The sequence below is a fragment of the Rhopilema esculentum genome, chromosome 1, assembly GCF_057945365.1.
Source record: "Rhopilema esculentum isolate cy_ngs chromosome 1, ASM5794536v1, whole genome shotgun sequence".
NCBI classification, from domain to species: domain Eukaryota; kingdom Metazoa; phylum Cnidaria; class Scyphozoa; order Rhizostomeae; family Rhizostomatidae; genus Rhopilema; species Rhopilema esculentum.
The window spans coordinates 3,940,088-3,951,041 of NC_142815.1; the positions used below are offsets into that span (position 1 = coordinate 3,940,088).

A 10,954-nucleotide genomic window follows, 5' to 3' on the forward strand; every position below is an offset into this window, starting at 1 on the left:
ATATAAAAGATTAATCTTATATCTAACCACTATGTATATTGTAGAAACCCAATTCTATAAAAGAAACCGTTCTATTAGAACCCTGAAAAAAACATTGGAGTTAAAACTTGGTTAGGAAAATTAAGAAACTTTTGATTTTCCGTTATCAAACTTTCAATGTTTATCCTGAATTTTCAAACTTTTAACTTGTGTTTTTTTTATTTAGTCAGAAATTGTTAAGTCTCCTCTATTTTAGTGATTTTACCAACATCGATAGTAAATTTTGGCAAAGGGGAAAAACTTATATTTTAACAGTACAGCCTCAACTATTCCATAATTTCATAATTGACTGCATGATGATAAAATAATGATTATGAACTATAAAAACTCGATGAGAAGACTTGAAGGCAAAAAGGCGCAAAAATAAATAATTTCAAGTTCTGATTGAAATGCTTCTAGCAAATATAACGTAGAAAACTTTACAAAATTTACAAATACTTAGGAAACAACAAAACTTTAACAAAGTGTTGGAAAGCTAGCGAAAAACTTTAAGAGCTTTCAAAACTTCCACAAAACTAGAAAACTGTACAAAAGTATGCAGGGACCATGGGGTATTTTATGGATTTGGGGGGGGGTGAAAGTTTGTTTATTGGGGGGCTAAACATGCAAAGGGCAATAGCAGAACTCTATGTACTGTTTATGAAAAGGTTTGAAAATTATTATTCCCCACCTGAACGGTCCCTTAAATTTGAGAAAGCGTAAACACTTATTTTTGCAGTTACTTGAATTGACAATAATTAAGTTTAAGACAATTCTGGCTTTTCAAATCTGATAATTTAACTAGCAGTGCTGGTCAAATCTGTGATGTGAAATGCAGGAGTGGGGGATAAAACTGGGGGCATTATTTTATCGTAGAACCATTTCTGAGCACCCTTAAATTTATTCTATGGGGGTTGCAAAGTCAAATTGCTTTTTATATGTCATACACTAAGACAGCATAAGTCAAACTGATAATTTACCAATTGCCTTATATTGATATGATTGGCTGACATACAAAAATAAATATGAAAATTTTTTTCATTTTAAACAAGATTATGTAAAAAAAAAGTCTGAAAGGTTTTTAGAATTTTCCAGAGGCACCATAACCGGTTCCACCCCTGTCAGATTTGGGTAATTCATCAACAACCTTCAACTCAGGGGTGAATATCTTCTCTATAACCAGTTGTGCAATGCGTTCCTTTTTGCTGACTTGGTATGCTTTATCGGAAAAGTTGAACAATAAAACACCAACTTCCCCAGTGTAGTCTCGATCAATAACGCCAGCTCCGACATCAATAAAATGCTTAACAGCCAGCCCCGACCTGAAAATAAATACAGCGATGAAGTGATTGAGCAGTGATAAGTGATAAGTGATGAATGAACAGCTGAGAGAGAGAGAGAGAGAGAGAAAGAGAGAGAGAGAGATTAAAGCTAATAGACAGCAAAAGATGATTGAGTGATCAAGCAAAATGATTATTTGATCAACTAGCTTTCAACTGCAATCTGTGAGTTGGGCTGTAAGCAATGCAGCTTGTAAATACTTGACCATAGTTTAATGTGAGTAATCTTGATTGACATTGTGAGTCAGGTGCGTGCGCAAGAAATGCATAGACCTAGAAAGCAATTCAAAATTGGGGGGCAAATGTAGGCAAAATAGGGGCACATCTGTAATCTCCAAGTAGGTACTTTACCACTGTTTCTGAAAAATGGAGAGGGGAATGCGCCCCCTGTTACCTTTGCTTCCTACATCTATTTACCATTGCAAGCAAATTCCTTAGTTTTTCAGCATTGGTCAATTACGTCATATAGGAAAAAGTCATTGATGCCAAAAGCTGAAGGGCAGGGGGGGGGGACCAGAAAAAAGAAAGGTCAAAATAGTAGCAAAATCTGCCCCTTCATTGTACTCCAGCACCTCTGGGCAAATTCAGTAGTTCTGTTGACTCACCTTGGAGCGATTCTTCCATAAGAGCCGTAAGGAACTGTTATTGCAATTTTTGTTGACACGAGAGCTTTGTCTTTTGCCGGGATTAAACAATCAACTGCACTGTAAAGATCATACCCTGAAGAAAATTAAAAAGAATTTGACATTATAATTAGAAAAGCTGAAAATACAACAAAATCTGTACTTGTATTACTACCAAAATCTATAAAAATAAGTTTTGCTCAATTTCGTTACTCAAATAAAGAATTTATGTTGTCAGATGACTCGCAGGGGACGAGGGTCGACGGGGGGGGGGGGGCAAATTGGTGAATACTGCTACACAATCTTATTTTCTGAAATTCATTAAATATTTAAATAAATGCACCAAAAATTCCGACTGTTGTTCTGAAACCTAGAGTCAGTTGAAATAAAGTGTAGAATTTTTCAAAATGGTTCTCGATTGTAGATATTTTAGCATTGCATTACCGCACACGTGGTGGGAGTTTGGCGCCAATTTCAGAGTATTCATCGATACACCTAGAGCCCTCCTGGCAAGAATATATAAAACAACGTGTGCAATAATATAAAAGCAGCTTGGGGTGACGAAGTTTAAACGAAAGATAAATCTTAAATACAGATTTGAATTTACCTGCAGCATTGAAAGACCCTCTAGTAGGTAAAACTGCCTCATCGGATAACATTTTGATCATAAGCACACTGTCATTTCCTTCTTGGCGGCCATTTTGCTCAGGCAGATGAGTTTCAATGCCATTGCTGCTGTTACTTCCATTCGCAGTTTTCTTCATTTCATCTGAAGGGCAACTTCCTTGCTCGCAAGTTGGTGCCCCATCTTTCAAACTGCCATTCTGTTTTCCCGAACTAGGAGAAATATCCTCCGTAGTTAGGCCATGCCCGTTCATCTTCTCGTCAACATGGCATCCATTTGTTGCTACACCATTTTCGGTCATTTCAGGCATGATTCTTGCTATCTTTGAAGGCGGTTCGCACATTGATTTGCTGAAAATAAGCTGCGGGAGGAACTTGCACAAGAATGGTTTTCGCGGGAAGTGAGAAACTAAACAGGCGGGAAACATTATATTCTGGCGGGAACAACCTCTTCTCCACGCTGTTCATTAAGAGACAAAAGGAAAATGTCCACGTGTATAATTAATCAGGAGGCTATTGTGTGAAAATTTTGGGTGAAAAAAGGTCCAAATTTCAAGAAAATTTTGAAAATGCTATAGCAGAATCTAAATCTAAAAAAACATGCACGACATTGCTTAAATTCAAATGAAATGTGAATTGTGGTGAATGGACGTGAACCCCGAATCAATTCCCAAATTTGGAAAAACATCCCTTGAGACACGAGCTAAGTCACAACAAAAGTGATTCTTGGATGGAATACGACATAAACAACATGGTTGTTGCAAAACTTTAATTAATCTATTTTGCAGGAAGATGCAAACCCCCGAAAAAGTGCAAGGAATACTTAGTAACATGAGACGAGAGAAGTTTCAATTGCTTAATCTACAAAATTTTGAATTTTAGGTTTGCTGGCAAATAAATGATGACTCAGGCACTTTTTCTACCAATGGAATGTAGATTCCCCCCTGAGCACAATAGCTAGCGACAACTCTGCCCCAGGGCAATTCTGTGTCCCAGGGCAAGTGGCCGGGGGTCTGGGCCAATTCTGTGGTCAGAAAATAAGGAAACTACATAAATTGTCATATTCTGGAGTCTATTTAGGCCCTACCTACCTTGGCCACACACATTTTATTAAACCAATAAACGAGGGGGTGTCCAAACATCTGAAGTAATATGTAGTTTTACATAGACAAAATTTGGTTTTATTCTGATCAAATTAAAGGTACTGTGTCATGATAAATGGATTGGGTATATCCTAAGTGCCAAAATCCGCTGAGTCATGATTTTCATGACTGCGAAGCTATTGGTTGACCTGGAACTGGTCACATGAACTCACCTCGTACTGATTGACAAAACAATTTTCATCAATCGCAAGTTGTTAACAACGGAAGCAAATATCACATGAAATAGCAGCGATCACTCCGAAACCAAATGACCCCTGTATAGAGAAAGCCTATTTACCATGACTCAATGCCATAAAACACACATATTGACTGACTGCACGCGGAAGGAGTTTAGAAGAACAGAAAGAAATGTTTCTACAAGACAAAATTTTCATCCAATATCTCAACTTACACATGCGTGATAAATATGCACCAAAATTTATTAAAATGATAAAATTTTCACTAAATGATTCATGATTAAAAATTTACGCGTTTGAACTCAATAAATCCAAAAATACAAAAATAGTAAGATCTGGCAGGGAAGCAGTAGTGTAGCCAGGGAGGTAAGATTGGGCTGGCAAAAAAGTAATTGGGCAAGGGAAAAATGAGGATCAACACCCTTTGCAACGCCAAAAATGCTCTTCCTTAGAGATATATTTTTCTATTGGGAGGGGGGCATCCACCCCCCTCTTGCCTGCCCTTTGCTACGCTATTGCAAGGAAAATAAAACAGAGGAGAGGATGGAGATGTGTCTTCCAATCTTGGCACAAAAGTTGATGCATAAATGTGGATGTGGTTTTTCAATTTCATGGGAGGGGGGGGGGCGCTCTCTCCTCGATAAGTTTACCTATTTAGAGAGCTCCTCCTTTAAATAATTCCCCACATGCAATTTATTATTTAGCTCCTCTTTGTATGTCTATTGTGTTTAGTTTTCTGTAACATTGTATTAATCTTTTATTTTGTTATGTAAAATTATGTATTCAATCTATGTGGTTTAGTTATTTGTATGTACTGTAGAATTTTAAATTGTATGTGGAGAATTTGAATTATATATGAACTGAACTGAACTGAGCCAAGGGAAAGTATTTACAGGGAGTTTGGAAGTTCCTTAATTGTAGGAGGAGGGTAAGCCATTCATGTAGTCAATGTCAGTTTGTATTTTCGTAACCTTCTTTTTAAAAGTCTGTCTCCAATTTGTGATAGTTCTAAGTGAAGTGTTTAGAGTAGTTATATTCTCAATTGGAAACGATTTTTCATCCAATGTGACAAGAAAATTTATCAAGGAAATCGTGAAGGTAAAAATAGGTTTTGTCAGAGAAAGCATCAATATACCAGATCAATCAGACATTTCAAAAAGTTGAATTCTCTGAAAAAACTGGGATACTTGGTATGAACACTACTGATCTTACAGTTCATCTAAAGTTCTTGGAACCGAGAGACATCTGTAGCGACCATGGTGAAACTGGTATTGTTGCATCTGATGTAAATAAGTGAAAACCTTGGACATCTCACAAACTATGTTTGCTTACAAAATTGTTATTCAGCCCCATTAAACAGCAAAACAGAGCCTTACCTCAAATCAAATTTATCTGCGGGAAGAAATTCTTGTTCTAAATACTTTCTAGATCAAATAGTTAAAAATATATTTCCAGCTCATAGTTAAGTGTTATTCCAACAACTAAAATTTGACTGTTAGAAGTCAAACGATAATTCACGCACCCTAATATTTGACTAAAAACTAACTGCCATTACAATCATTTGAATTTGGTGACGAATTTGCCGATTTGAAGAAAGAGTCTTTCAGATATGTTTGAAATTCTGGTTTTTCAAGTTCATTCTTTGATACATCAATGTCATTGTGTATTGCCTTCATTAAGGATTCTAAAAAAGAAAAAAAATATTTTATATTTTAATGCAAGCTTAGATATAACATACAAGCATTGCAATGTCAGGAAAATAGTGACGAAAATAGTTAGTGTCTTTGAAATCAAAACATTCAAAGAAGAAACTTCTTAAAGATTCATTTTAAAGCATCTAATTTTTGACATTTAAATACTAACAGAGACAAATATCTATGAAAACTTCCGACGACCCAGACCTACAACATATTTCACTGAAGATGAGAAGAGTAGCAGTGACCTTTGAACTTTGATACTTTCACTTTTGGTACCTCTAACCCTGTACTGTCTCACTTTGGCAGGTCAGGGTTGGACAATTCGGTAAACAGGTGGTCCCCTGGTAAGTGACAAGCAGCTCTTTCAGCCATCTATCGTCACCTAGCAGTAGCCTGATGTAACAATATGCAGTCTCCCACAGATGAAACCCGGCCATCCCAGGTGCTTGGGAAACCCAATTGTCGGCCCCTGCATCTCAAACTTTGGCACTTTTGCCCATGTTTCTGCTTGTGCTTTCCCATTGGGACATTTGAGATTTTGAGCCTCTGCACTTTGGAGTTCTAACCCCTAAAACTTTGGCACTTCAAACTTTTACACTTTGCTCAAGATATACCTGGAGTTTTGTAAGTTCAACATTTGGAAGTTTGGCGTTCACTAATCCGAAAAGGTTTATTTATTCTTCTGTAGAAAGTGGATCATAATAAAGATGAATTTACAAAACCTTACCCAAGGAATCAAAGTTTGTTTCTGGTCGAATATACCCCAGCATGATGAGTTTAAGCTCACTTCCGTAAAAGTCTTCTGGAAATTCATGGATCAAATGGGCTTCCTAAAAATATTTAAAAGAAACAATTGATGTAAAGAACAGTCAACGTTACTAAAATGATGAAAGACATAGCAGCGTTTCTAAAATGATGAAAGACCTAGAATGGCAGCCACTGCATGAGCGTCAAAGAGAAAAACAGCTTGTTTTCTTTCATTAGATCGTATATGACTTGGTTGCTGTACCCAGAGACTCCATATTGCAATTCAACCAGCGGAAACAACGCACTTCAAACTCGAAATGTGTCAAAATAATGCCCTGCAATACAGAAATCTACAATAACTCATTTGTACCAAGAACCATCAGTGATTGGAACTATTTGCCTGACCCAGTGGTTCTACACAAAAGAAATGTGGAAATGAGCAAAGGAACTTACCAGTGATTTCTTGGAGTTATGATAAAAAGGGTTCCAGCCAATACTTAGAACCGTTTTGAACACAGTGCCGCCATCAACATTTGAAAAACCAAAGTATATCCCAGTTGTTAAAGGCTCAGGCAAACTGGCAACAACAGATTCTGGCATGTTAGCTGAAATTGAAATGCAAAATCATGAATATTAAGAACTTTGTATGTTTTTTCTAACTATTAAATTTGGAATGCTTTCATGTTTAATAGTTGAGTTAAGATGAAGTCCTAAATAGTAATCAAAAATGAAGGCAATGTATGACATGGCAATGTTGGTTCTCTGGGATGAACAAGCGTCCTTTGACTGCTTCTTAGATAAAATCTTTGCATATTGGCTGAAAACAAGATTTCTTTTGGCAGAGTTGTAGGGGTGTGAGGGGTGTGTCACCTCCCCTTGGAAAAAAGTTCCTTTGTAAAAAGATGGAGTATTTTACTATTCAGGGGTGATTTGCATTTTTCAGATATATTAGGAATTAGAGGATGGTTCACCAACTTTGTCGGCAAATAGGACCAAAGCACCCCCCCCCCCCTATGAGCACAATAGATATGGTTGGGTCTGCCACAGGGTCAGGAATTAGGGATTATGATTGGATGAAGCTGCACAGCACAGAACCTGGAATAAGCCTCAAGGCAGCTTTGTTTATTCTGGGCCAACTCAAGGGGACTTCAAAGGGGTATGCCTTTTAATGGTCTACTTCTTTGGATTAATTTGCCAGAGGTTAAACAAGGGGGACTCATTTAAGTCACAATTGTAAGAATATGGTCCATTATGAGAAGGTCTTTAGCGTACCAACAGCCCTGAATCACAGATGCAGCAGGTGAGCAGATATTATCTAAAAATTCCAGATACCAACAATTTCTTTTTCGGATATTTACATCTAATGTATCTAGTTTTTTTGTCCGCTCTGCCATGACATGTCTGGGTCTTCTTCTTTACCGATTACTTAATCAAAAAATTAGCAACAATGGTTGTTTAATTGCATGTTTTATTACTTTCTATGGTGATAATGTTGATTCCTTAATCAAACTGAAATGTTAGATGAGAATGCAATGAACTGAATGTTCTGAACACCAGCATCAAGAAAAGGCATCCAATTTCAAAACAAAACATACCTGTGGGAATGCCAAGCTCTCTGCTACCACGGCCAAATCCTTTCACAACTTTTCCTTTTACATAAAACGGCAAGCATGCCATAATTTCTTCGACGTTTGATGAAAACCAACGGTGAACCAAAATTTGTTTTCTTTGCTCAGCAATTTCCTGTAGACTTTCAGACGGACTAGGCCCTCGAAAATGTCCGGCTAATCTCTGAAAACCAGACCAGGGCGACCTTATCAAATGGCGAATCATGTGCTTCAACCACAAAACACAATCTTTGTAAGATTTTCTTCAATTTCAAAACAATAACAACGAAGTGACTCAGTATTCTGTTTCGTCAAGATTTCAGAGGTCAACAAGTTCCTGCACAAATTCGTCTTAATCTTCGCTGATTTTTCAAATACTACGTAAATTTGAACAAAAACTTCTTCGATGAAAGAGAATTAAAGATAGTGTAGGCATCTGACTTCATAGATCATTAAACAATCCAGTTTTTAGTAGAAATTTCAACTCCAAACCATCGCTCACTTTAGCATCCAACTCACGTTGTAAAGGGTCAATGTGATTCATAATGGCTGACAAAATGCAAAAATGGCGCATTTAACAACATCCTAGAACTTTTTGAAGAATTCCGTAAATCTTGTAGTGTGACAGCGATATGTAGTATTTTAGTGATATTTTAAAAACAAGATTCGCTTGTAGATTTGTTTGCCTTTAATAATCTAGCTCTATTCTAACTTCCCAACGAAATTCAGAAGAAAAAGTTTGCTTTCAAGCAAAACTACCCTTCTCAAAAGGGTGTGTAACACAAGCTACCATTTTTTTGAATGGATATTTTCGGTCTTAACACCTGCTTTGAAACGAAAATATATCAGTGAATGTTTTCTTATTCCACGTCTTTTCTAAAAGATGCTTTTGGGTAAATTTAAAGAAAAAATTTAATTGCTAGTTGCTACTAGAATCTGGCATAAAAAACCATAAAAAATCCTTTTTAAATATTGAGGACCAATTTAATGAAAACCAAAGCAGGTTGGTAGGGGATCAGAGAAAATAATTCTTAAAAACTTTCGTACACTGCAAGAAACACTGTCTGCCATTGTCGAAAAAATTGATTTCGCAACAAACTTTTAGGCGTAGGAGGCTGGAAAATGTTTGAAAAATAAAATTCCCCACTTTTGGTTCAAATAGCACATATTTATCGAACTTGCTTCGATGCTGCCAGCAAGAAATTGGCATTTAGACATTTTGTTTGGACAAGGACCGAAGGGATTTATTCATGTGAGCATGATGTGAGCAAAAGAGCTCTGATAAAAGCGCATTTTGACTGATAACTGAATGAAGTAAAAAGCAAATTATTAATTTATTATACTATCATTAAAATCTTTTGGAAAATTGAGTTCAAAAATGAGCGAGAGCGAGTTATCTTAAACTTCCAGGCTAGGGTGTGTAGGGTAATTAAAAGTAACGTTGACTTACGAAGATATCGATGAAAAAAAGTTTAAGGGTTTCAGCTGACAATAGACGCTATTACTGACCAACTAAGAAACCTTTAGACCAAATGAAAATCATCAACCAACTCGTGAAGATTTTGGGGGTGTCACATCTTCTATTCTTTCCTGCTAGCTACGCGACAGAAAACATGCATAATTGTTTAGGCTATAACGAATACGAACAACTTACTTGTGTTTAGCAAAGTCCAAACCAGATGACGAACTCTCTTGCCTAACTAATCTGCCTGATAATATGTTCTTACATAAGTTTGTTAGCGAATTCGACAGCTGCTTTCAATTTATTAATAATGAAATACACAATTGGCAGTTTATTATCACAAAAATTCAAGCAAACATTACAGATTAAGCTAGCAAAGTCTTGAACAAATTTTCAAAAATTTTCACATCAAGACAAACAAAGATTGATCAGAATGCCGAATGAAACGGAGATGGGCAAAAAGTTTCCTCGTCAAAGACAGTAGTAGGTGCTAATTATTGGTGTGTAAGGGTGTCAAAGCCTCAAAATGGTTGAAATAGTAGGTCAAAAACGAAAATTGATGGAGAAGTGATAATGGCAAATTTTTCTTGTTTCCTATCATCGGTAGAATTTTCTCTTTGCTGGCATCGCTTGGGTGATTCATGGCCTATCTACAGGCCATACTGAAATTCGTAAATGTTAAACTGAAAATATGCACGGGTCAAACTCGTTGACAACATTGCTTAGGATACGCACATGAAATTATTATGTTGCAATATATCTTGGCTTTAGGATCTTTCAAAAATGCTTAAAAGTTTGTGCCTGAAAATAGTTTAGCTAAAATGTATTATGGCTTTGTTGAGCAATCTTTCCATTTCTAGTGATCTCTGTATTGAAAGACTACGCGCTACAGCGAATCCAAATTTCACGTTTTGTAAGAGCTTCGCAACATAGCTACTAGAATTGTCATCAACAGCAACAAAGATGACGTCAAAAACAAACTTATTGGCCTACAGTTCTTTCTACAAAAGAAAGTTAGACAGCTACAATTAAGCACAAAGCATTATAGATGAGGAGAAGAGGGGTTTGACGTACTTCAACGCCCTAGTTAGGCAGATTTTATCGCATTCCATGCTTCCAAACTCAATACGGGCAGTTATAAATGAAATTGAAGCAACGATATTCAGGCAAGACCCTACCCTGGCCCTACCCAGGCCATGGCCCCCTCACTTTTTTGCAAAACATTAAAGCTTTCTTTTAAAACCTTGGTCGTGATTGTTTTATTTTCTCTTGGCCCCTTCACTTTCCAACCTGCGTCGGAGCCCATGATACGGGCAGTTATAAATGAAATCTAAGCAACGATATTCAGGCAAGTTCCTACCCCTAAACGTTTAGCATTCGCTACGTCCATGAAAATTACCTTCCAAGGTCAAAAACCCCTAAAATCAGTTATCTTTAGATGTTCATCGCTTTGCCTTTTTATAAATTCTAATTAGGCTAGAGAATTTCTTGCCTTAG

At 36.7% G+C, this 10,954-nt stretch overlaps 2 protein-coding genes across 2 annotated transcripts; both read right to left on the reverse strand.

Moving 5' to 3' along the window:
- Positions 1–403: 403 nt before the first annotated feature.
- LOC135690335 (uncharacterized) lies at positions 404–3,032 on the reverse strand. Its single transcript, XM_065207852.2, has 3 exons — positions 2,589–3,032; positions 1,964–2,078; positions 404–1,340 (listed from the first exon to the last, which is right to left on the reverse strand). Exons 1-3 carry the CDS (start codon positions 2,947–2,949, stop codon positions 1,100–1,102), a joined length of 717 nt encoding a protein of 238 aa, XP_065063924.2. The 5' UTR covers positions 2,950–3,032; the 3' UTR covers positions 404–1,099.
- A 1,092-nt stretch (positions 3,033–4,124) lies between these two features.
- LOC135690336 (riboflavin kinase) lies at positions 4,125–8,865 on the reverse strand. The gene is made up of 4 exons (XM_089112795.1): positions 7,984–8,865; positions 6,842–6,993; positions 6,369–6,471; positions 4,125–5,628 (listed from the first exon to the last, which is right to left on the reverse strand). The coding sequence occupies exons 1-4, from the start codon at positions 8,219–8,221 to the stop codon at positions 5,486–5,488; spliced, it is 636 nt and encodes a 211-aa protein (XP_088968921.1). The 5' UTR covers positions 8,222–8,865; the 3' UTR covers positions 4,125–5,485.
- Between the last annotated feature and the right edge of the window lie 2,089 nt (positions 8,866–10,954).

Bases quoted from the DNA above. Each gene is read 5' to 3' on its own strand.
- LOC135690336 (XM_089112795.1), bottom strand. From the start codon at position 8,221: ATGATTCGCCATTTGATAAGGTCGCCCTGGTCTGGTTTTCAGAGATTA. The intron at 6,994-7,983 runs GTATGTTTTGTT...TTTCAATTTCAG, and splicing joins AGAGCTTGGCATTCCCACAG to CTAACATGCCAGAATCTGTT. The intron at 6,472-6,841 runs GTAAGTTCCTTT...AAATATTTTTAG, and splicing joins ATAACTCCAAGAAATCACTG to GAAGCCCATTTGATCCATGA.
- LOC135690335 (XM_065207852.2), bottom strand. From the start codon at position 2,949: ATGTGCGAACCGCCTTCAAAGATAGCAAGAATCATGCCTGAAATGACC. The intron at 2,079-2,588 runs GTAAATTCAAAT...AATTTTCTTCAG, and splicing joins AGGGTCTTTCAATGCTGCAG to GGTATGATCTTTACAGTGCA. The intron at 1,341-1,963 runs GTGAGTCAACAG...ATTTATTTTCAG, and splicing joins TATGGAAGAATCGCTCCAAG to GTCGGGGCTGGCTGTTAAGC.